Genomic DNA, 26,997 nt, shown 5'->3' on the forward strand with positions numbered 1-26,997 from the left:
CAATCACCAATCACCGTGGGCTCTTTAATTTTGTGGTCAGGCAGATTTTTGCCTGCCACAGTACTGAACTCATAGTAGGTACTTGACAAAAAGGGGTTGAATGAGTGAAGAAAGGTCTGCATACGTTTCCTGCAGGTAGATACTGCATTTTCTTATCAGTAAAATGGGAGTCTTGAGAGAAGGTAGTCAAGACTGGAGGGTCAGAGCAAGGACTAAAGGAAAGCCAAGGGCTGGTCACATTTCCCAGACTCAATCTTTTAGAACCAACCTTCAGGGCTGACATGCAAACAGAGCTACAAAGAGAGAAATGATTCTGAAACCTGAGCTAGTGAGGAGGGCTCAGGTTTTGCTGCAAACTCAATTTGGCTCCCAGTACCACTGGCTGAAGTTTAACAAATGAGATCACCATATTTCAAGGTTTAAGATAGGGAGGGGTCAGTGACAAAGATGAGCTTGACGTGCTCATCTTAGCAGCTCATGGCCCCAAATGTAGGGTGCACACCAAATGGAAAAGGTCACAGGAGACCAACAGAAATCAGGTAAAGGAATGACACAATAACACAGTAACAGAGATATCTGTAACTGACACTTCCTATTTTCATTGAAATGTCTGCTTTACTCAAAGGTTTTCACATGTGAGTATTCAGCTGACCCTTGGATCTTCCCTTTTTTGTGCCAGGGATCTCTCTGGCACTCTGTGAAGCATATGAATCCCTTCTCAGAATGTTTTCAAATGTATAAAATAGAACACACAAGAAACCAATGTTACTGAAGTACAGTTGTGTGCACAGACCCCTTGGGCATAGTGACAATGAAAGACCCCTGGCCCGAGGTAGAAAGGGTAGGCTTTATCAGCTGGGAAAACAGGGCTGCGTATGGGACAGGACATCAGAGTCGGGAAACTGAGACTCTGGATCTCTTTACAGCCAGAACTCTTATTTTTCAAGAAAACATAATTTAGATGTTCTTATGTAGGAAAGGAATGCCTCACTTAAGAAATAATAAAAGCAGCAACAGCTTTGACGCTACTTTTCCACACCCTCTTTTAGATGCGTTTCTCCTCTTCATCCCCTTTTCCAGATACAATGGAGACCAGGAACTAGCAACACTACTATAGATTTTAGGTCCTCTCTGAAACTACAATTCTCAGTTCTCCAGAGCTCCCATTTCCCACTTTACTTTTCATTTGTAGTAAAATTAACAAATCATATGACCTAGACATTTCTGGTCTGTGACATCATTTCAAACCATCCCCAAACCTGAAATCCAAATAGCCAACATCCTAACAGAGGCTAAAGAGCAAAGCACAAACCCAGTGAAGGGGAAACCACTTCTGTTTTGAAGGAAAGACTCATTTGGATTACGACAGTTAGCCAACACACGCAGGTCTGTAATGGGGGATATCTCCATATAAAATTCCTAAGTAAAAGGGTCACAAGAACTATAAATCCTAATTTAATTCAGCCAATCTAAGTAAATCCCAAAGAAACATGCTGGGCTAGAAATCAAATCCCAGTAAACAACTGGAAAATGTGGGCACAGTAATATGAGGACTCCAGAGATTTCTGCAGCAAATGGATTGTTCTAATGACATTTGATTAAAAATCTGCTTCCACCTGGGTCAGTGCATTTCATGTGCAGAGTGGATTCAGTTCTGCATGCAGAATAAAAATTTCAATGGAAGGCACAGTGGGAGGAAGAAAACAATAGCTCCCCAAACCCACAGTCATTGAATGGTGTGTCCAGGTTCAGATCTGGGAAACAAAGAACTGTGAGATGAGAGATGGCTGTGCCAAATGAACAGGATGCATTTTCCCTGAGCATCACTGCAAAAGGGGCCCAGGGGAAGCCTGATCTCAGGCCAAACACACACTTTTCCTACACCTCACTGCTCAGTAGCTGAACTCTGTAAAGGTGCAACTCATTTGCTTTTTAGTTTTGTCTTCATAAATTGCATACTTGTCTGTGATTTGGACAAATTTTTAAGCAGACACGGAAAGCAAACAATCATTCAACTTCAGTTTGCTTTGTAGGTGACACTTAGGAAGAGTCAGCGTATTGGAGAGTCTTTTTGAGGTGTATGTTGTTTTCAAATCAGACTACAGGCAAGTAGTCTATCTTTTCTTTTCTCCCTAACTCCACACAGAGCTCCACATAGAGAGGGGATCTATCATTCTGATCAACAAATCCAACTTTTTGTGCCAAAAGGGCAAAATAATTTCTTAAATGTAAGGTCAGTTCAAACAACTCCTGCATGTTAGTTGCCACCATTCACTAATATCCTGGTTTTAGCAAGTCAGATGCACCAAAGTACCAGGAAGGCCACCTGTGTGGAGATAAATCGCAGTCCCCAGTGATCATGGAAGTACCAGGGCTCCCATCAACATGATTCATAAAATCACATGGTATCACAAAATCAACAGCTTCTGGTCTTGCTTAAGCCATCTGATAGGAGTAAATGGTTACCAAGATGCCTACAGAAACCAATGAATGAATAGATAATGCCAGCTATATCTCAGAAAGAAGAAAAGATAATCTGATGAAAAAACAATCTTAATTCCTTACAAAAAAGTGCTGAATCTTATGGTATTTCAAGTGTCAAGAAAAAATAAACAGATGACTTTAAAGAGAGGTGGGGAGGGTTAAAATGTAAAGCATTTGTCTGTTTCCTTTTCAATGGTATTTTCCAATGTTTAAAAAAAAAAATCAGCCAGATATGGTAGCTCATGCTTCTACTCCCAGCACTTTGGGAGGCTGAGGCAAAAAGACTGCTTGAGGCCAGGAGTTCGAGACCAGCCTGGGCAATAAAGAGAGTCCCTGTCTCTATTTAAAAAAAATAGAAAAATTAGTTGGGCATGGTGGTGGCATGTGCCTATAGTCCCAGCTACCTGGGAGATGGAAGCAGGAGGATTGCCGGAGGCTAGGTTTGGAAGCCTAGGTGACAGAGCAGGACTTTGTCTCTTAAAAAGCAAAACAAAATCAGCAAGCACCTCATTCAATCTTTTTTAAACAAAAAATTTGAAGAAATTGATTCTGAGCCAAATATGAGTGACCAATGGCCTGTGATACAACCCTCAGGAGGTCCTAAGAACAAGTGCTCAAGGTGGTCATTTGGGGCACAGCCTAGTTTTATACATTTTAGGGAGACATGAGACGTCAATCAAATACATGTAAGATTTACATTGGTTCCACCTGGAAGGGTAGGGCAACTCAAGGACGGGTGCTTCCAGGTCATTAAAAATTTTCTGATTGGCAACTGGTTGAGAGTTATTATCAACAGAAAGGAATGTATGCTTTACAGTAAGCTGTTGCGGAGACCAAGGTTTTTTTTTTTTTAGACGGAGTCTCGCTCTGTCGCCCAGGCTGGAGTGCAGTGGCACGATCTCGGCTCACTGCAAGCTCCGCCTCCCGGGTTCACACCATTGTCCTGCCTCAGCCTCCCGAGTAGCTGGGACTACAGGTGCCCACCACCACGCCCAGCTAATTTTTTTGTATTTTTAGTAGAGACGGGGTTTCACCGTGTTATCCAGGATGGTCTCGATTTCCTGACCTGTTGATCCGCCCACCTCGGCCTCCCAAAGTGCCAGGATTACAGGCGTGAGCCACCGCGCCTGGCCAAGACCAAGGTTTTATCATGCAGGTGAAGCCTCCAAGTAGTAGGTTTCAGACAGAATAGACTGTAAATGTTTCTTATCAGACTTGAGATCTGTGTTGATGTTAATGCTGGTCTGCTTTCCCTGAATTCTAAAAGGGAAGAGGGTATAATGAGACATGTCCGACCCCCGCTTCCATCATGGCCTGAACAAGTTTTTCAGGCTAACTTTCTAATGCCCTTGGCTGAAAGAAGGGGTCCATTTGGATGGTTACTCCATTCAATCTTAATGGGGTGGGACTCGGGAGAAGAGTACAGAACATAAAAGGCCCTCTTCCTCTCTCAGGAAAGGACACCAAGTCATCTAGTGCAAGTTCACTTTACACTTCAGATATAATCTCTTGGCCAGGAGCGGTGGCTCATGCCCGTAATCCCTGTAATCCCAGCACTTTGGGAGGCCGAGGTGGACAGATCACGAGGTCAAGAGATCGAGACCATCCTGGCCAACATGGTGAAACCCTGTCTCTACTAAAAACACAAAAATTAGCTGGGCGTGGTGGCGCACGTCTGCAGTCCCAGCTACTCGGGAGGCTGAGGCAGGAGAACTGCTTGAACTTGGGACGTGGAGGCTGCAGTGAGCCAAGATCGTGCCACTGCATTGTAGCCTGGCGACAGAGCAAGACTCTGTCTCAAAAAAAAAAAAAAAAAAGATATAATCTCTTATAGGAAATTTAAAACAATAACCTGAGACATGGCAGTTTTCTCACCCAAGCTATTGGGCTAAGCTTCAAGATACCAAACCCTTGAGTAAAAAGCACAGCCAGGAGACAGCTAAAAGGAGCTTAAGAATGTATATAGTCATTTTATTATAAATGGCTACTCTGGAGCCAATATGTTTGACTTTGACTTTTTTAAGGCAAGATTAACCATGACACATTTTGGTCAAGCTTAGGAAACAACTTGCTAATAATCTATCTTGTGAAAAAAGATGCCTCTGGAAATTCATCATATTGGTGGAGGGAGAAAACACCTACATTTTGGCTGTCACTAAAAGCCAAACAGAAACTTCCTGTTTTCAAGGGTCAGTGGAAAATTACTGCTTATTATATAGTATTACATTTACAGAAACTGCAAGTGCTCATCACAAACTGAACGTCACACTTACCTTATCAGAAAGAGCAGCCTGGCACTGGCACAGGAGTACAACAAAACACGGTCAATTTACTAAGCCTCCCGATAGCCAAGGTTATTGTTGGCAATACAAAAGGTAACAAAGGAGTGGACTGGCTGAGCGTGCAGGCTGCTATCCTGCCATCTCTGGGAAGATCTGAGCTCAAGGCACACCTGAACTTCCCTCCAGCAGGCTGAAGAGAGAATGAGTGATTTTCTTGTATCCACCAAGGCCAGGCCCATTCCATCTAGGTAGTAAGTACTTCCAGATTTAGCATGCTGCCTACTCCCATAAATGTTATCCCTACTGAGTCACTCAGAGAAGATTTGGTCTAACTCCATGTGTCAGAATCCACAAATGCCTCTATTTGCATTGGGATCAAGGCCCCTCAGTCTCAGCTGGTCCTGAGCCAATTGGGAAGGCTTAATTAGTGAGCCCATGAGAGGAGGGAAGTGCCCAGCACAGAGCCTGACCTAAAGCAGTGGCTCAAAATATGTCCACTAAATTAATGCCTAGATAAATATCAGACTTTTGAGTTAACATAAGCCCATGCCCTACAGTTTAGGGTTCCTGGCAGGGAAATGATTCAATAGTATTTGAATGATAATTTTAATTAAGGAAATGGCAAAAGAAGAAAATACTGCCTGAAAATATCAGTGGTTCTATCCCCCAAAATGAAAAGCTTAGAAAATTGTGCCCTGTGTTCCCTTCTCATCTCCTCAGAAATTCATAAAGTTAATTAATATTAATGTAAGAACACCATATTAAAGCAATGTGAAGGTATAAATTTGAAAATCAGACTAGAAATTCAAAAATGAAGGCATTTGGAGTTGTAGATTCACAGTACGTGCCATGTCTAACTAAAAACTTGATTACTTCTTAATGTTATTGTGGCTCTGTCTTCACAGGGCAATTGGGGCTTTCAATTAGCCTACCGGATTCACCCTCAAACAGGCAGAGGCTGTGATAGGAGGGGCTCAGTGGTGCTCCGAGAACACCAACTCTGAAGTCCTGTTGGTTTAAATCTGTGACCCTGACACTAGATTAATGTAGATTTGGGTTTTGATCTTAATTAGGAAAAATGAATTCTGAAGACTCAGAAATGTGAAACAAACAAACAAGCTTCCAGGAGCCCCTCCTTCTCCCACCCTCAGCATACCCTAAAGAAAAGACTACACATTTCAAAGCTCCAGCATCAGAATTTCTATTAAGCTTATATGTCCACTGCTAAATCCTACAGAGAATTCAGTAACTCTCCAGAGAATCAGGAAGGAAAAAAGAACAATATAAATAAGTTCTCTCCTCTAATAGAGCAGTACCAACATATGCTATCTTCCTTTGCCTAAGAATCACCTCACAGCAGAAATTTACACTAAGGCTCTGAGAACCGGAGATGAGGAAGCAAGCAGTATTATCCAGTCTTCCTCATCTGAGGAAAACCACGAACTCTCTGGGACAAATTTAATGTGCAACATTGCCTCAAGGTAGAAGGCCGAACAAGATGACCACTCATCAGGTCAAGATTGCTAAGCCACATTACTAGGAATACAAACATTCTTTTGCTCCATTTAGGTTTATTACATGGGCTCCATACTGTTGTATAAATTTGGATAAAGAAGTGAAAAGTGTATGAGCAGAAAGCACTCGCAAACTCCCTCCAAAGCAGCTGGTAAATGTGTGCAATTCCAGATGATCACCACTCTGAAACTATACTTTAGAACTTTGTAAGAAATGTTTATTACTGATACTCAGTACATAATTTACAACACCACGGTGAAATTCACTTACATTTCATTTCAAGGGATGGTGAAAAGAAAATGTCAACTGTGGGGAAAATATGCTTTATAGAGCTTGGCTTAAAACAGAGGGGAAAAAACCACACATGCAAGTCTCTTTTCGTGGAAGGAAATAGTCTAATAAATGGCCTAATGAACAGTGTAATGATTTTTTTTAAGTAGGCAATAGGAAGGAAAAGGGAAGAAAAACAGGCTAATATACTCTACAACCTGAATAATGAACCCCTAGATAATCTAGATTTGACCACTGGTGTAGAAGCTATACTTTTAAAACCAATTTTAAAGTATGAATTATGATACAGCTAATAGGCTGGACAAATTAATATTCTGTGGAAGTAGTACTGACAGCAAGGTAGGGAATCATATAAAAATAAAGGTGGATTTCTTTGTATCCATAGTCTTCATCATACTTCTGGAAGGTGGATAGTTGACTTGTACCTTTATGTGATTTTAAAATCTGAAGTTCATAGCCTCCTTGGGTTGGGAAATCACCAGTCGTCCCAGCCACAACATGAGCCAGTAGCAGATGGGTAGGCTCAAAATGCATCTTTTCAGAAAAATTTCCCTAACTCCATCCCATACTCTGATAATGTTTATATACTTACAGTACTTACATATCTGATTTTTCATGTTTACTGTGGTCTTATAGGCCATGCAAAATTCTGGGAAAAAGGGACTTCATTTCCTTCTAGCTCCTTTAACTTCCAAATGTTCTGGGTAGAGAGGAGCCTCCCACTGGGGGTCCACAGGATCTGCTGGCAGCTCTAAATTTAGAACTCAGGCAATTCACATACTTAGCATCAAAATCTACTTTCCGCATGCCTCCCAATGTTTGGGTAAATTTATAATAAAAACTTCCTGCAATACAAAAGATAAGTCCCCTTTAAATATGCAGGTATGACTGGCTGACTCCTTATTGCTATTTTCTATTCTAAAATAAGCATCAGCTTTAGGTACTTCATAACCCCATAAACAAGTGTGAGTAACTGGTGTCTCCAAGTGTGGCCTAACGTATAGATGACTTCTATAGGGCAAGCCTGCTGATATCTCATCATTAACACAAGGATCTGCCTAGGGTCAGACTTGGCGCGCGTGCACGTACGTGTGTGTGTGTGTGTGTGTGTATTGTCTAAAATCTGCTATTTTCTTCATTTTTCATTTTTTGAAACCATTCCTTTTACAGGTACATGTTTCTTCATTGTTCAAGTTCTAAAACTCTTGACAAAATTAACACCAATGTTTGCCCTTTAAAAAAAAAAAAACAGAAAAGAACATGACTGGCTTTTTTCATTACTGTCAAATGCTGTGTAGAAAAACGGAATTAAGTATGAAAAGAGAAAAATAAAATCTTCATCGAGCATTTCAAAAGTGACAATTACACAACCAGAGCTCATTAATTGGCTCACGCTTCTAGAAGGAACAAGCAAACATACTCCTCCAACCTGGTAGGGCAGAAAAATCTGAGGACAACAGCCCTGTCTGTTATTACCAATATGGGATTTATGCGACAGTCAAGTGCTTCAATCTTCTTGGAAACTAACATGTCACCCAACTATGAACTATGTCTCATCATCATTAGTATCAATGAGGAAGACATTTCCTCCTTTATATCCTGCTTTCTTTCTGTTGCATCTTATTTGTGACATCAAGTTCTTTACACAAAACTCCAAATCACATGGTTAGCAGTGACCTCCTGGAACCAACCCAAAGTTTTTGTTAAGTGTGAGATTAAGAAACAAAGCAGGCGAAATACAAGTATCAAACCTTTCTCAACATTGTCACTAACAATGGCAAAGAAGATGTAAAAAAAAAAAAAAAATCACAGGCAAAGTAAATTGTCTCTAGGTTTAAATGTACCATTTTTCAATCTTGCTATACTTTGGAAGACTTTACTGAGGCTATAACTCTCCACCTTTAATTTATCCTGTTGTCCTCAGCCACTGCAGCACTTAGAAGAAGAAATATTTTCCTCTTTCTACCATTCCTAGGGAATAAATAGCAGATACAGAAACAGATCCCAGGACTAAGTGGCAGTGCATTCAGCAAGGGGACAGACAATGCTTCTCGGATATGAATACAATCATGCTGAAGACCAGGCAGCAGATGGGTGGACTCCACACAGGTCTTTCCAGGTGACAGGGAGACAGTCAAGGTGCTTCTCAGGGAAGGCACAGGGGAGAAGCTTCCCAACATTAGGTTGCTGCTCCAAGGAGGTGCTCCAACCTGCCAAGTAGGCCAGGGCCCTTGGAGAGTGCAAACTCAGATGGGAATGAACTTTGGGTGTCCCAGGGAAAGGCAGAAGAAAGTACTCTCAGAGAAGCGGGCTTTAAGGAGCCCATGGAGAGAAGCATAAGGAAAATGTAGCTGGAGTGTCCTTTCCAGGGAAACACAGCTTGTGCTTGGGCTAAATGGCAAGGTTCTGAAGAGCTGCTGGGATATTGCTATGTATAGCACTTAATTTTGTTGATTTACTGCTGGCAGTGAATAAACCATGTCACTCTGCCAGCATATGCTACTCAAATAATGGCAAGGACAAGCATCCATAAAACACTTATGGCTCTAGCAAAAAAAAAATTTTTTTTTTCAAGTAAAGTGTTTTTAGATTTTAAAAGAAATACATGTAAATTGGTCAGAAAAATGTTGAAAATTAGAAATAATTTCCATAATCCCTTATACAAAGTCAACCATTATGAATATTTTCGCATATTGCCTTTTGGTTTTCTTCTTCCGTAATTCTTTCTACTTATGATAACACTTCTATAATTTTGTACACTGCTTTTTAAAAATCTTAGGTATTTCCTTAAGTTATTAAAAAAACTCTTTGCAGCATCATTTTTAATAAACACCTAGATTGGGGGAAAAATTTACTCAGAAGGGAATTTAGATGGTAAATCTGGCAGGAAATAGAAAGCTTGTGATAAAATTAGAAGCTAAAAGCTAGAAAGACTAGGTAGTTCCATATTAGGACTACAGAATTCTCAAGTGGAAAAAGAAAATTTTCATTACCTAATTCTTTTTATCTAATCGTTTGTATTTGCCAAAATGTTTGCGAGGGGCACAGTTCTGGATAGATGATGGCTGAAGTCACTAATACTTTGGCAGACAGAATTACTATTCAATGGGACCATGACAAAGCAAAGAAATTGTTTAAAAAATGAATGCAAATGAGGACAATATGTGAGGGAGTATACTCTGACAGGAAACAAGACAGCTATATAACATGGCAGAGGCACAGCCAAGCACACGAAAGGTAAGGAAAATGACTTGGGGTCACTGGGGACTATCAACAGCTGACTACAAGTCAGCACAGGCAGTGGTGCTTTTGGGAATTCAGGTCCAAGATGGCTGACATTGGAGGCACAGTTCACTCTCCCTTCCGGGAAACCACTGACATGCCATCAAAGAAATGCAAAGAGAATACATTCAAAAAGGTTGCAAATTGGAGAGGACATTAGTAAATGAAAAATTTTGGTGAATTTTGAGAAAATGATATGCACATGAAATATTACTCATTTATAAATCGAGGAGAACTGGGCAGATTTCCATACCGAAGCAAACTGAGCAGGATGAATGACAAATGACCCACATCCAGCCATGTCACTGTGAAATTTGAGACTACCGAGGTGAAGAGAAGATCCTAAAGGCTTCTATAAAGAAAAATAAATTACTGCAAAGAAGATGAATCAGACTGACATCAGATTTCTCATCTGCAACATTAGATACTAGAGGGCAATAAATCCAAGCTGTCAGACTTCTGAAAAAACTGAATTCTATACCCAGTCAAACTATGATTCAGATATGCTGGGGTTCTGAAAATTTGTTTTCTATATCCCTTTTCTGAAAAAAATTACTTATAGATTTGTTCTCTGCAATGGCCATGAGTGATCTTTCTTTCTTTCTTTCTTTCTTTGAGACAGGCTCTTGTTCTGTCACCCAGGCTGGAGTGCAGTAGTGTGATCTTAGCTCACTGTAACCTCGAACTCCTGGCTTCAGCAATCCTCCCCGCTCAGCCTCCTAAGTAGCTGGAACTGCAGGTGTGTGCCATGATATCTGGCTAATTTTTTTTTCACATTTTGTTTATTTGGTAGAGACTGGGTCTCACTATGTTGCTGGGGCTGGTCTTGAACTCCTGGCCTCAAACAATCCTCCTGCCTCAGCCTCCCAAAGTGCCGGGATTATAGCAATCTTTTTAACTAAATGTTTAGGCTCAACAGACCCAAACAAGCCATAATTGGCTTCAGATTCACCTAGGAGACAGAATGGGAAACATAGCAAGCCCCCAGGACAGCACCAGGTATTTCTTCCCTTCGGGAGTCTTTGTAGCAGTCAACACAACTGTCTGGGAGCTATTCTTTTTGGCCTGCAGGTGACAGCTCAAATAAGAGCATTAAGAATCAAAAAAAAAAAAAAAAAAAGTATATAAGACTGAAGGAAAAAAAAAGAGTATATAAGACTCAACAACGGGTAAATGTGGAGGTGCTCTGGCTTAGAAGTCTCACATTCCAAATAGAAACTAATACTTCTTGTGACAGCTCCATAAGCACAGATCCCAGAATCACAAGGAATAAGCCCAATTACAAAAGTCTCTGCACTCAGGGAAGCACAAGGATCTATAGTTTCTGACCAGATATTTACAGTTCTCCCAGGCCAGATGCAATTTACCATTCAGGGGTAATTTTTTAAAATCATAAGCAATGTTGCTTATAACGCAGCAGACATTCCACTACCATCAGGTTTTCAGGGGAACAGGTCTAGAAAAGTAACAGGGGCCCAAGGTCAATATCTTAAGAAAAGGGAAAGTGTTTTTTTTTTTTAACTATTTACCCACATTCCACAAAAAGAAAATGAAATTGAGGAAACAGTGTTACTAATGATAGGAAAGAAGAAGAAATTTTAGGATTGCAGACATAAACAATCTGTTCAAAATCAACCAATGAACAAACAGTATGCTTTAGAAGCTTCTGCAACGGAAAAAACTAATCAGGAACTTCAAGAAAACAAAAAGCTGTCTAATAGGAAGCTACTTAACACGTGGAATAATTTTGAGCACTTGTAAGAAAATCTAATCTGTTTCATCAGAACAGTACAATTCTTCCAAGAGGGGAACAAGTTTACTGACATATTTCCCTAACTCTAGATCCAACCAATTACTAGATCTGTCATGAACCATGTTTATATAATCATTATATTTTAATGAGTTCTTAGTGTTTTTCCCTTTTCAGGATCAATTTATAGTTAACATACAGATGGTTTAACTATAAGTTATAGAACAAAAAATAACTATCACAATGTCAATATAGTAAAGCAGCTAACAGAAGATGAGAAGTAGAATGGGAAAAATGAGGGAAATGTAGTGGGTGGTAATTTCTTCATCAACGTAGTAAAGAGTCGAGAAATATTGTCTATAACTGATGGATTAAAAAACAGAGGTTTAGGCCGAGCGAGGTGGCTCACGCCTGTAATCCCAGCACTTTGGGAAGCCGAGGTGGGGGGATCACAAGGTCAGGAGTTCGAGACTAGCCTGACCAACGTGGGGAAACCCTGTTGGTGAAACCCCTCTACTCAAACTACAAAAATTAGCTGGGTGTAGTGGCGTGTGCCTGTAATCTCAGCTACTCAGGAGGCTGAGGCAGGAGAATCACTTGAACCGAGGAGGCACAGGTTGCAGTGAGCCAAGACCGCGCCATTGCACTCTAGCCTGGGCGACAGAGAGAGACTATGTCTCAGAAAAAAATAATAATAATAATAATAATAGAGGTTTAAGTATATTGTTTAATTTTAAAAGATAAATACTAACAGAACTAAAAAACATAACTAACAAAAATGAGGAGTGGTTAAATGAGCTAAATTTCTCATTTGTTTTATATCAAGGAGTTAGTAAAGTTGTTAAGTTAATAAAAGAGGTGTGATTTTTTTTTTTTTTTTTTTTTAAAGATGGGCTTGCGCTCTGTCGCCCAGGATGGAGTGCAGTGGCACAATCTTGGCTCACTGCAACCTCCGCCTCCCGGGTTCAAGCAATTCTCCTGCCTCAGCCTCCTGAGTAGCTGGGTTTACAGGCACGTGCCACCAGGCCCAGCTAATTTTTGTATTTTTAGTAGAGACGGGGCTTCATCATGTTAGCCAGGTTGGTCTCAAACTCCTGACCTCAGGTGATCCACCCATCTTAGCCTCCCAAAGTGCTGGGATTACAGGTGTGAGCCATTGCGGCCAGGCTGCTTTCGACCATTTTTTTAGTTTTTAAAACTTCTCGACTATAAAAATATTTCAGCCAGGCGCGGTGGCTCATGCCTGCACTTTGGGAAGCCGAGGTGAATGGATCACCTGTGGTCAAGAGTTCAAGACTAGCCTGGCCAACATGGTGAAACCCTATCTCTACTAAAAATACACAAAATTAGCCAGCCGTGGTAGCATATGCCTGTAATCTCAACTACTTGGGAGGCTGAGGCCAGAGAATCACTTGAACCCAGTAGGCAGAGGCTGCAGTGAGCCAAGATTACGCCACTGCACTCCAGCTTGGGTGACAGAGTGAGACTCTCTCTCAAAAAAAAAAAAAAAAAAAGTGAGAGCTTTTAAAATAAAGGGTACAGGTCAAAGGGTACAGGATTACATTGTATGAAGAAACAGGGGTAAAATGTCATTTTAAAAAATTAGTCACTATAAAAATGGAGTTATCTATAATAGAAAATGACTGCTTATCCTGAAAACAAACCAAGAGAAGCTCCAACTATAGCAGACTTAGGAGAACTATGAAGGAAAATATCCCACTCCTGGAGCAGAGAGACTAACAGAGACACTGGAGAATCTTATTTCCCAGGGATTTTTCAGAGGACAGCAAAAATCTATGTTTTGATTTCTTGACGAGGTAGAATGCTATCAAGAGGCGGAGCTATGATCTTTCAAAACTCCATATAATTTCTTTTATAACCGCACGCACTCTGTTTCAATAAAGAGCAGACTACAATTCTTGAAACTAATAGAGTCCTCTCTTGAGGTCTGCGCTGTAGCATATTAGTTAAAAAGAAAAACCTTTTGCCTTTTATCATTTACATATCTTCTATATTTCTTAAGACCTAACTTTAAAAAGGGAGGTACAGTACATTCAAGTTACGCCTATAAACATAAAATCATAACCTCTGGTTCCATTGATTCTTACAAGGTTAACAGGCATATTTGCCTTCTTATTACTACTTTTGTTCTTCTAATGTATTATTTATTTATTAATTTGTAAAACAATGCTATCGCATCTAAGTGCTATACAAAGTTAAAAACATATAAATTATTTAAATCCACCAATGAAAAAAAACTTAAAGAGAGAAAAAGATGTTGGTAATTTAATGCAAAGCTACTAGAAGAGGATCTAATGAGTGAACAAGACTTTGAAATCAAAAAAGTCCCCATTTAACTAAATACAAAATGAATATGACACGTACCTGGTCAACAGTTAGTCAATCAGCTCTTGTTAAAAACCCACACTGGGCCGGGCACTGTGGCTCATGCCTGTAATCCCAGCACTATGGGAGGCCAAGGTGGGCGAATCACCTGAGGTCAGGAGTTCAAGACTGGCCTGGCCAACGTGGTGAAACCCTGTCTCTACTAAAAATAGAAAATACAAAAATTAGCCTGGCGCAGTGGCACACACCTGTAATCCCAGCTACTCAGGAGTCTGAGGCAGAAGAATCACCTGAACCTGGTAGGCGGAGGTTCCAGTGAGCCGAGCTCATGCCACTGCACTCCAGCCTGAGCGACAGAGTGAGACTCTGTCTCAAACAACAACAACAACAACAACAACAACAAAACACCCACATTGTATAGCACCTTTGTGTTAGTCCGTTTTCATACCACTATAAAGAAATATCCAAGACTGAGTAACTTATAAACAAAGAGCTTTAATTGACTCACACTTCCATATGGCTAGAGAAGCCTCAGGAAACTTACAATCATGGCAGAAGGCGAAGGTTAGGCAAGCACCTTTTTCAGAAGGCAGCAGGAGAGAGAAGAGTGAAGAACTTCCAAACACTTCTAACACCATCAGATCCCATGAGAACTCACTCACTATCCCAAGGACAGCATGGGGGAAACTGCCCCCATGATCCAGTCACCTCCCTCAACACATGGGGATTACAGGTCCCTCCATCAACATGTGGGGATTATAATTCGAGATGAGATTTGGGTGGGGACACAGAGCCAAACCATGTCAACCTTTAACAGAGGGACATAAAAGAGAAGAGGAATCCAGTTTACAACAATAAATGACAAAAGAGACCTGTGGTGGGTAAGACAAGTACAAGATGACAAGCTTTGAGGAAGTACAAGGTCTGGTCTGGGAGCTGTGGACCCAATAAGCAAAGACTCTGGAAAGACAAATGCATAGTTGTTCATGGGCCGTGGAGGCCCTCGTATTGTATAAAAAGGGTTCCAGGAGCTTGGGATAAATTAACCACTTTGTTTCCCCCTTTTCATCATCTAGCTCGGTACAGTCCTCTTTAGCAGTTTTGAGTCCTAAGAGGCAATGTGGTATAGTGGCAAGAAGCTGGATTTAAATCTCAGCTCTGCTTCTGGAAGAAGAGGCTGAGATGGTAACAAGATCTGTGCTCCACTGGGAAGTGGCTACCCAACCAGGAACTGACTACATTTCCCAGCCATAGTAGCATCTAGTATGGCAATGTGACTAGTTCATCTCAGTGGCATGTGAGTGGAAGGCATGTATGCTACCCCTAGAGCAAGGCTTTTCAGAACTAGGTGTACCTTCTCTGTTCTTTCTCCTGCCAGCTAAATGTGGCTGATGCTGAGGAGGACCTAGATGGCAGAACAACAAGAAAGAAGCTGCCTGGGTTCCTGTCACTTCTGGGAAAATCACTTAACTAGGAACACACACACTGACTGTCCCATGACTGAGAAATAAACTGTTGTATTAAGCCACGGAAATACTGAAACTTATTTGTTACAGTAGCAAGAGTTAACCTAACCAATATATATATGCTGATAATTACTACAATAATAATGGTGATGGTGTCAGACATTGCATCAAACAAGCCATCATTAATACTGTTAAGAAATCTTGGCCCAGCCTAGACAACATGGTGAGGTGCTGTCTCTACAAAAAAAAAAAAAAAAAAAAAAATTAGCTGGGCACAGTGGCATGCAGCTATAGTCCCAGCTGCCTGGGAGACTGAGGTGGGAAGATCACTTGAGCCCAGGAATTTGAGGTTACAGTAAGCCTTGATTGCACCACTGCACTCCAGTCTGGGCAACAGAGTGAGACCCTGCCCCCACCCGAAGTAAGCACATGAAAAGATGCTCAACATCATTAGCCATGAGGGAAATGCACATGAAAACCATAATGATATGCTACTTCGTCCCTACTAGGATGGCTATGGTCAAAAAGATGGGCAATAGCAAGTGCTTGTGAGAATGTGGAGAAATTAGAAGGCTCAGCCATTGATGGTGGGAATGTAAAATGGTGCAGCTGCTGTGAAAAATTTTGGCAGTTCCTCAAAAAGTTAAACGCAGAGTTATCCGATGACCCAGCAATTCTACTCTCAGATATATACCCAAAGGAATTGAAAATATATGTTCACATAAAAACTTGTACAGGAATGTTCATAGCAGCATTATTCATGATAGCCAAGAAGTGGAAACAACTCAAATGTTTATCAACTGAAGAATGGATAAACAAATGTGGTATATGCACACAATGGAATACTATTCAGCCATAAAAAATGAAATTCAGATATATGCTACAACACGGATGAACCTTGAAAACACTATGCTAAGTGAAAGAAGCAAGGAACAAAAGGTCACATACTATATGATTCCATTTATATGAAATGTCCAGAGTATGCAAATCCATAAAGAAAAGACAGAAAGTAGATTATTGGATGCTGGGGCTGGGAGAGTTGGAGGGAAATGGGGAGTGACTGCTAATGGGGAAGATGTTTCTTTTTGGGGTGATGAAAATGTTCTGGAATATTAGAAAGCAGTGATGGTTGCACAATACTGTGACTATACTAAAAACCACTCAATTGTACACTGTAAAAGTGTAAATTTTATGGTATGTGAATTATATATCAATTTTAAAAAGAAAAATAAAAAGAGAAATGCATTTGCTCCACCTTGCCTCTTAGAGATTCTGGCTCTACACAAAGAGGCACTGATCTCTTTTCATGTACCATGATGCTAGGCTGCTCAGAACCCACAGACTCCTTCCTCCTATCTTCTGCTGCAAGCAGACAAGTCTAAACAGCCCCAGTGCCATATGCATTAAATGCCTCTGTTTGCATGTGGAGAAATAAGGTACAAGGCTTTCCTTAGTTTGAGTAACAGCATAGTTAACGAGATGAGATAAATAAATATTGACGCTAGCCCTGAGAATGCTATGAGTGTGGGGAATAGGATAGAGCCCCATAATAACTACTGAAGTATGTATTGCTTCAGCAAAGTTCTCTAAGGAAGAAAACAATCCTAAAAAATGTTCTCACTCATAGGTGGGAATTGAACAATGAGAACACTTGGACATACGGGGGGGAATATCACACACCGGGGCCTATTGTGGGGTTGAGGGGGTAGGAGAGGGATAGCATTAAGAGAAATACCTAATGTAAATGATGAGCTGATGGGTGCAGCAAACCAACATGGCACATGTATACCTATGTATCAAACCTGCACATTGTGCACGTGTACCCTAGAACTTAAAAGTATTAAAAAAAAATGTAGTGTGGGGTATGGTGGGCATGGCGGGGTCGGGGGTCTGAGAGAGGATTGCATAAGGAAAGTATCTTTTTTCGCTATTTAGGCACTCATGTCATTTTCAAAAGTGTGAGTCAAATTCACACCACAGAATAGAGAAACCCTGTTTGGTGACATCAAGTAAATTTCATATAAGTATTTAATAGTCAAAACTGAAGAGAAGATCACTGGAGTGTGTTTTCCACCTCCAAATAAGAATGTAATTTGGCGATTCTATGAATTTTCTTTTGAGCCTCCCAATCCACTGGGAAGACTGTCTTTTCAATAGGAATAAATTCCTGAAAAGACACAACTTACTTGCAGGAGACTTTAGTTCTGTCAGCAACCATGGTCCACTGTTGCTGGTTGGTAGAAACCTCAACGTAGTAGCTATAGCTTCGATCATCACAATCCCAAAGTAGTAACCTGAACAAAGGGAAAAACATAAGATTGCTGTAAATGTTTTAACTGGTTGTTTCTTTAGGTTGTGGGCATATCCCTCCCACCCACCTCCTTTGTTCACCACATTTCTAGGACTGGACAAAGAAGGTGAATCCCAAAAAAGTATGAAGAGAACAGGCAGAGTCAGTCTGCAGTGAGAGGCTTTTAATCTTTAGTTCTTTTCACAAGTCCCCCAATCCCAGGCAGGCTCTGCCCCACTGGTGGCAAAGTTCTTTATACTGGTTTAGTAGAGAGATGTCCCCAGATCACCTTTCCAGCTTCTTCTAGCTCTCCTCTCCAGTTGGCTCGGCTGACCACTGCTCATGGGAGAAACTGTAATTTCGAGCTGATTTTTATTTTTATTTTTAGAGACAAGGTGTTTCTCTGTCACCCTGGCTGGAGTGCAGTGGTGTGATCAGTGGAGTAATCAGTTGTGTAAACAGTGGAGGCTCACTGTAGCCTCCAACTCCTAGGCTCAAGTGATCCTCCCACCTCAGCCTCCTGAGTAGCTGGGACTATAGATGCACACTTCTTTTTTTTTTTTTTTTTGGTAGAGGCACAGTCTCACTATGTTGCCCAGGCAGGTCCTGAACTCCTGGCTTCAAGTATCCTCCTACCTTTGCCTCCCAAAGTGTTGAGATTATAGGTGCAAGCCACCGTGCCCAGCCTAATTGATTTTTTATTTTTATTTTTATTTTTAGAGCAAATTTTCACCCTGCTGCCCAGACTGGACTGCAGTGGTATGATCATAGCTCATTGCAGCCTCCAACTCCTGGGCTCAAGTGATCCTTCTACCTCAGCCTCCCAAGTAGTTACAGGCATGCACCACCATGACTGGCTATTTTTAAATTTTATGTAGAGTCAGTGTCTCGCTATGTTGCCCAGGCTGGTCTCAAACTTCTAGCCTCAAGTGATCCTCCCACCTCAGCCTCCCAAAGTGCCAGGATTACAGGTGTGAGCCGCTGTGCTGGTCTAATTGATATTTCTTATAGTATTTTCTAGTGGGTGATAACCCCATCACCTTTATTATCGTGTTTTAGCTTCCTTCTTATTCTCACCAGGATTTTTACATAGCTGTAGTAGGATTATCTGATTTGGAGATATAGGCAAATATACATTCATTTGCAAAACTTTCATTATTTAGAAATTGATTACCTTGGTCCTGTTCTTATCCCCCTTTTCTGCCCAGATAAGAACTTAAGCATTAACTGTGTAATTCCATTTACATGAAGCTCAAAGCAGACAATTTATCTGTTGGTGACAGGAATCAGAACAGTGGTTACTTCTGGGGGAGGTATCGACTAGGAAAGGGTAAAAGGGAACTTTCTAGAATCCTGGAAAAGTGCTATTTTTGATCTGAGTGGTAGTTACACGGGCATAAATGCATGTAAATAATCACTGAGCTATACATAAAAGATCTGTTCACTCTGTGTGTGTGTGTTATTCCTCCATTAAAAAAATATATATAAATGTATATATATATTTTGAGATGGAGTCTCACTCTGTCTCCTGGGCTGGAGTGCAATGGCGCGATCTCGGCTCACTGCAACCTCCGCCTCCCGGGTTCAAGTGATTCTCCTGCCTCACCCTCCCGAGTAGCTGGGATTACAGGTGCCCGCCACCATGCCCAGCTAATTTTTGTATTTTTAATAGAGATGGGGTATCACCAAGTTGGCCAGGCTGGTCTCAAACTCCTGACCTCAGGTGATCCACCTGCCTCAGCCTCCCAAAGTGTTGGGATTACAGGCGTGAGCCACTGCAGCCGGCCTAAAAATTAATTTTAAAAAAGAATCTGAGCATTGCAGTACAGGATTAGTATTTTGCTTCTGACAGTGCCACAGGGGAGACAGATATTGTTTTCTATTATTTCAACCTTAAAAGTCCTTCCCATACAAACTATGTGTTTTACTGCTTTATAGTTGGTCATATGTGTTTGCTTCTTCTACCAGCTGGCATAGATAGTGAACTCCTTGAAGGCAGTGTCTATGTCTTACTGATTTTTTCTATACCATTCACATAATGTCTCACATGGAGCTTAAACTCAGTCAGTGCTTGCTGAGCAAATCTATTCTTTGTAACTACAGCAATAATGGCCCGGCGCAGTGGCTCACGCCTGTAATCCCAGCACTTTGGGAGGCCAAGGCGGGTGGATCACGAGATCTGGAGACTGAGACCATCCTGGCTAACACAGTGAAACGCCGTCTCTACTAAAAATACAAAAAATTAGCCGGGCGTGGTGGTGGGCACCTGTAATCCCAGCTACTTGGGAGGCTGAGGCAGGAGAATCCCTTGAATCCAGGAGGCAGAGCTTGCAGTGAGCTGAGATCATACCACTGCACTCTGGCCCGGGCCACAGAGCGAGACTCTGTCTCAAAAAAACAAAAAACAAAAAAAAATCAATAATAATGATCATGATGGCCAACATTTCTTTAATGTTAACTGTGTATTAGGCCCTATGTTAAGTGCTCTGTACAATTTGTCTTATTAAAATCCTTCTAAATATCCTCTTAGCAAGCACTATTATTATGAAATTACAGACATTGAAAGTGTGAGGATTAAAGCATGTTAAGTAACTTGTCTAAACTCATACAGTAACTAAGTGATGGAAATGATACAAGGTTCTAACCTGGTACCTTCACCAAAAGCCCATTTCTGTAATCCCACTGCCAAATGTTTCCATTACTCTCAGTTTATATATCTGGTTCACAATTTACAACCTCTAACCTATCACTCTATAAAAGTAGTTTGTATTATTTTCCCTTAATCTTATGATTATAATAAGTGAAAATCCTTTGCACAAGTTCAGTTTAGTATCACATATAAAGCTATTACTGAGGACTAGGATTGCCTGTATTTTCCGTTTTCCTTTACCGTTACCTTTTTTTTTGTTGGGGGAGGTTGGGGGGACAGCTTCTCTCTCTGTTGCCCAGGCTGGAGTGCAGTGGTGCAATCATAGCTCACTGCAGCCTCAAACTCCTGGGCTAAAGCAATCCTCCTGCCTTAGCCTCCCAAGTAGCTGGGATTACAGGCACACATTACCACACCAAGCTAATTAAAAAACAAACAAAAAAAAGATTATTTTGTAGAGATAGGGTCTCACTGTGTTGGCCAGGTGGGGTCAAACTCCTGGCCCCAAGCTACCCTCTCGCCTGGCCTCCTAAAGGGCTCGCCTTCCCTTTCATTCCTTATTTTCTATTGTAATTCTGTTTGCTATCAATTACTAAACCCATGCTACCTAATATTTTTGAACTCATCTTTTAAGTAGAGAAAACTGTTAAATGGGTTTGGAAAGCATTAGTAGATGATACCTACTGATTCTCTTTAATACACCTGAGTGTTTAATCTCTCCAAGTACCCTGAATGAATCAGAAAGGATTCCACTCTGTTGTTCTTAAGTGGCCCAAAATTCTACTCTTAGATTACACTACTTTTCTTATAAGAACGTGAATCATTTCCTTCATTAGTCATTTCCTCAAATATTATCCTAGTCTGTAAGCACTTTTATGCAGTCAGCCTATGCTAATTTATATTTATTTTGAGTAACTTTTAAAAGTGTATTTTTTGCTCCTATGTTTGTCTGGTTCTCATTTTGATTATAAGCACTTTAGAAAGATGTTTGGTCTTTCTCTTTTTAAAAACTCTGCTTCAAACATGTAGGCTCTGTTCATGGCATATGTTCCATATATGTTCTGGATTGAAATCATTCGTAACTCTGACACAGTAGAGTAAAACTAGGGGAAAACTTCAAATCAATTAATCATTCTCTTCATTTAACAGTTCTGTTACCAGAACTGTTGTTGGAAGATAATGTTGAGGTTATTTTCCCCAATGGAATTTTAATTATTTATGGAGAGCTAGGTTTATCATATTCCCTATCCTTCTAGATAATCATAAGCTAGTGTTTCTACAGAGGACTGAAATGAAAATGGTCAGTCCGTTTTGGGATAGAACCTAACCACATCTCAAAACATTTCATGGAAAATGACAGCCTTGAAGAGGATATGGGATATGGAGAAGATAAAAAAAAGAAGGATAAATTATGAGTATCATATATGTTCTAGTAGATATTCTTGGAGTGATAACATATTTGAGGAAAATTTTAAGTTGTATATATCATGCTCTGTAAGTAGCTTATTCTATAAAAGTCCTCCAATTTGTTTCAAGGCAAATTATTATCTTAAAATGAAGGTAATCTGAAATTCCAGTAACTTTTAAAACATATACACACAGTGCATATGGTTTGTAACTTGCTACTTTTGCTTAATGGTCTATTATGAATATCTTTTTGTAACATCAAATATTCTTCTACATCATATGTACTGACTTCATAGTATTTCACTGTATGGATGTCTCATACTTTATTTAATCAATCTATTATTATCTGACAAGTAGTTAATATTTCACTGTTATGAAAATTCTTTTTTTTTTTCCTTTGGAAACAGGGTTTTGCTTTGTTGCCCAGGCTGCAGAATGCAGTGGCACAATCATAGCTCACTGCAGCCTCAATTTCCTGGACTCAAGTGATCCTCCTGCCTCAGCTTCCTGAGTAGCTAGGACTACAGGTGCACACCACCACGCCCAGCTGATATATATATTTTTTTAATTTTGTTGCCTAGGCTAGTCTCCAACTCCTGGCCTTAAGCAATCCCTCCACCTCAGCTTCTCAAAGTGTTGGGATTAAAAGCATGAGCCACTGAGTCCAGCGTATTATGAAAATTTTGTGATAGACATTCTTAAGCTAAATCTATGATTATTGTCTTTGAATGATTCTGTAAGTGAAACTCCTGGAACAGGGCATATAACATCTTGAGGCTTTGATGTATATCATAAAATAGCTGTATATTTCTATTCCCCCCAACCCCAAGCAAAAATCTATACCAATTTATATTAACACTACCAGCACTGCATAACAAATGCCTGTTTTTTGTGCATCATCACCAATATTATATATTATGTTTAAAAATACTGCTAATTTGATAGCTGAAATATCTTATTAATCTGCAATTTTTAACTTATTGAGCTTGAACATTTTACCCATTTTCTACTTATATGTATCTTTTGTTAATGACTTACAAAATGTCCTCTATATTTAAAGGATATTAATCCACTGCCTATCATAGTTTGCATGCTGAAGGTATTAATTTGTATTAGCCTAGTCTATCGATCTTTACCTCACTAATTTATTCTGGCCTAAATTCTTTTTTTCTGAACAGCAGCCAAGTGCTCATACTGGTTGAGACATCCTCTCTCTAGTCCTCTATTAAGAGTTCCCAGGGACTGGAGATGTGGGGTCATGGTGACTCCTGAGTGGAAAAGGGACACTGACGGATCTCAGATCATCGAGCCTAGGGCTCAGACTCAACCTACATGTTGAAGTTTTAAAGAGGACTTCTAACTCATGCCTAGGATGCACATTTGCTTGGAATTTAGGCTCAGCCAGGAATTAAACCCCTTTGTTGATTTGACTGAAAAAAGCAACTGCAGCTGAAGAATACTAAAGGAAAAACTGATTCAACCTCTGCTTTTCCATTGAGAGGAATTTTGCTCTACCAATTCCCTTCACTTCTTTGGCTGCCTGCAAAGTGTATTCTTATGTCTTTGTGCCTGCAACAACAGAGAGCTATCTCTGACTTGTAAACTAGCTGGGAATGTTTGCATGGTGAGCTCATCCAGGACAGACACTCTCTATGACCTTAACTGAAATGAGCTCCTTAAACATACACAGCACACTTCCACCCATAGATCAGAAGCCATTTTCAAAAGGGGCTGAATAAAGGAAGTTGCTGGCCAAGATTTATTGATGCAGATCAGGTCGGTGTTTAGCTGTTGCCACAAACCTCTCTAACTAATGAGCACAGCATGAAATGCCTGGTGATATTATATATGTTGTCTCCTCCATCTTCCCTTATTCTCATTGTGCAGTTTCCCTAAAAGCAGTGAAGTGCTGGGCTTTTTTTTTTTTTTTTAATTGATTAGCAGATGTGATTTTGCTTACATCTTCCATAAATGCTCTGGCTGGCTGCATACCATTGATTACCAGGGGTTCAGTTTACAGCAACTAATTGCTCTCCTTGCTGGTATTTTGATACAAAATTCAATAGCGAATATGTTTTCAAAACTCTTTTCTTTGTGGCTTGAGTCAGAAGTGACTCAAGGCAAACCCAGTGGACTGAGGTTTCCAGTCTTTAAAATAGTTGCTCTCTCATCAGTCTGTGAAGAAAGTTTCCAAATTGTAGCATTTTAATTGGAAAGTCTACATTATGCATGCGATGACAAACTATGTTGTGCTGAATGGCACTTTTTTCATCCTTTTCTTAAGGGATTAATACTGTGCCAGATTGTGAACAATGGCTGAAGTATAACAGTTGAGGTCAACAGCTTCTCCACTGAATTGGTGCCTTTTAGACCAGAAGCAAGGGCCTGTTTTGCCTGTTTCTAACTGTCCATCATTTGTGGGAAATTCCACTGGAAGGCCTGGGACCATAATGCCACTGTTGCTAAATTTTCTCATTTGGGTGAAAACCAACTAAAGGAAGATCAGCAACCAGGATATTAGTGACAGTGCAATAACTTATGATCAAATCCATTCCTAATCTTTCAGTTAAAGTCAAAGATACTCCTGATCTCAAAAATGTATACAGTATATTCTTTGGTAAAGATCCTTTAAGTTCTTCAGAAATAATTGTCTTCCATTCAACAATTCAAAAAATATTTACTGAATAACTACTCAGTAACATTAGGCAAGTCACTTTACTTATACTTTGGTTTCATCCTTTGTGACATTAAATGTCGAGATTTGATGGCTTCTCAGCACTCTTCCAGTTCTAACATTTAATATTCTGTTATAGCATATGCAGAGGTTTTTTTGGTATGTCTGTACGTTACACAGTAACTCCTGTCTTTGACAACTCTTTCCAGCGCAACCTCAAGGTGGACGTGGGAGATTCCTGAGCTCAGTTTATCCTCTGGACTTGGAAGCTGCCCAATCCATGCTGGGCTAATCAGATTTCCTTTCTCAAAAATTTAGAATTATGTGAGATTCCAGCTTAACGTGCCCTGTTCACTTAAAATGAGATGATGAAAATACAGGCATTCTGGGGTGAGTCTCTTTGATCACAGGCATACAGAAGCAAAGAAAGATATCTGCAGTGAGAAGCAGAGACCACAGGCTGTGCAGTCCAGGGAGGGCTACCTGGGGTCCCGACAGATTCCAATGTCTGGTTTCAAAACCTACTAGGGCCCTCCGAGTTTCTGCTCTAGTATTCCATGAGAAATCTTCTAATCACTTAAATAAAGTTACCATTTGCGGCTTAACCTATCTTTACTTGGTTTCTGTTACCTGGAACTAAAAGGGCCAAAGATAAGCTCCCGGTGGAGTGCACTGGACAGAAAAGGTACTCAATAAGAGTAGATGTTATGGCAGTGAGGATAGCAATGATACCGTGATGGCTACAGGACCAGAGAGACAACGAGGTAAAGAGCAGGGGTGGTGGGAAACCTCAATCTTTTCGTTCAATTATGAAAGAGGATTCTATGTAGAAACGGAGAGTGGTAAGACTGTGGTGTACGGTGGCAAGGCAAAACAGGCTTTGGAGTCGGCTCAGTGGCATCAGTGGAGCTGCAGGGAGAGAGCCTTGCAAAGATGGAACAATCAGTGTAGTTTATAACTCTCCTCAGCGGTGGCACTGGGGAAGCAGGGCCAACAGTGACAAGGAGGATACAGGCCAGGGTCAGAGAACGAAGGGCCAGGAAAAGTAATGACCACCTGTAGGCTTCTGAGGAGGTAAGTGGGATCAGAGATGGTAGACTAATGTTCAGAACAGAGAGAGACTGGAGGTCATGATGCAAAGAACAGATGCAGCAGCTGTAAAGGTGAGAGAGAGAGGTAAGGAGTTGTGGTGACAAAGGGAAACTTCAGCACTTTCACCTAATTCGGAAAAGTCCAGTTCCTGCTCCTCTGGATGAGAAGCAGAAAGACAAACAACACATTAGGGTCCCTATTCTAATCTCTGCTACTGAGGGGCAGGAGGGAGCCTGTAACAGCTTCCAGAAGGAATTAATACAGCTTCAGAGAAACAACTTTGCTGGTGAGAAAGAGGGACTTTCCCAAAGATGAGAGGGCTCCTTATTGTCAGCTGTCACAGGGTTCGATGATGTGGCTTCACCCTCAGGTGGGGAGCAAGGTCCAGCTGAGAAGAGCTGCTGGAGGACGCTGAGTCCAAAATGAGATTCTCAGCGGGAGCCTAGAGCCCAGTAACCATGTTTCCTTAAAAGTGTGTGAAGTAGACCAGGCGGCTGCCCTGCAGATTCCAGACATGAGAACCCCTGAGGTGTTGCCACTGCAGGGGCCTGCCTCTGAATGGGCCACGACCTTTCAGGGCAAAGGGAACACCAGTCTCCTAATAGCAGGAGGAGGGAAAAACTGGCTGCTCATCAGATGGAATGGATTCTGGGGAAATGCATTAGTCAAAGGACATCAGAGAGTCTACCTACTGTCTCATAATGTTTAATCTCTCATATCTGGGACGTGGAGGGTGATTTCTCTAAAAGGGGAAGAAACGATGGCACTGATTAACAACATTCTCTTGCAGGTAGCCAGAGAAAAGGCAAGCAGAAGCTCTCGGGTGTGTGGCATATGTAGTTTCTGTGTTTAGTCAACTGAAGTCCAGGATTACAAAAATGTGAGGAGGTGGCAAGTATACATTTTGGCTCCACTGTGTAGGCTGGCTCATTGAGAAAGGGGGATATTTAAGGAGGGATTTTCTTTCTCATGAAATCTTATATTTGATATAGTATAATATGTATTTATTTATTTAAAGCCCACACACCATGAGAAATATAGTATAATCTAGGTAAGTTATCTGAAAGTGGAAAAATATCAATGGAGAATATGCCTGGAGGATATAACTGTGGAAAGCTGGATGGGGCAAAACTTTCCAAAACTTGGAGACAATACAAAACTACCAATCTTTTTTTTTTTTTTAAGACAGGGTCTCAATCTGTTGCCCAGGCTGGAGTTCAGTGGCGCAATCTTGGCTTACTGCAACCTCTGCTCACTGCAACCTCCGCCTCCCGGGCTCAAGTGATCCTCCCACCTCAGCCTCCCAAGTAGCTGAGACTACAGGCACTCGCCACCATGCCTGGCTAATTTTTTGTATTTTTTTGTAGGGAAGGTGATTTGCCATGTTGCCCAGATAGGTCTCAAACTCCTGGGCTCAAGCGACCTGCCTGCCTCAGCCTCCCACAGTGCTGGGCTTACAGGCGTGAGCTAC

The 26,997-nt window shown here is 40.9% G+C and overlaps 1 protein-coding gene across 6 annotated transcripts in view; it reads right to left on the reverse strand.

Moving 5' to 3' along the window:
• The window catches only part of BTBD9 (BTB domain containing 9), a 483,830-nt gene that overhangs the window by 66,672 nt on the left and 390,161 nt on the right, over positions 1-26,997 (reverse strand). For all 6 annotated transcript variants that reach the window (XM_034962027.3, XM_034962029.3, XM_055113567.2 and 3 more), the window contains one exon: positions 17,603-17,710. In XM_034962027.3, the coding sequence (XP_034817918.1) occupies positions 17,603-17,710 (108 nt within the window). The remainder of the gene's footprint in view (positions 1-17,602; positions 17,711-26,997) is intronic.

This window comes from Pan paniscus, chromosome 5 (genome assembly GCF_029289425.2).
Source record: "Pan paniscus chromosome 5, NHGRI_mPanPan1-v2.0_pri, whole genome shotgun sequence".
Classification (NCBI taxonomy): Eukaryota; Metazoa; Chordata; class Mammalia; order Primates; family Hominidae; genus Pan; species Pan paniscus.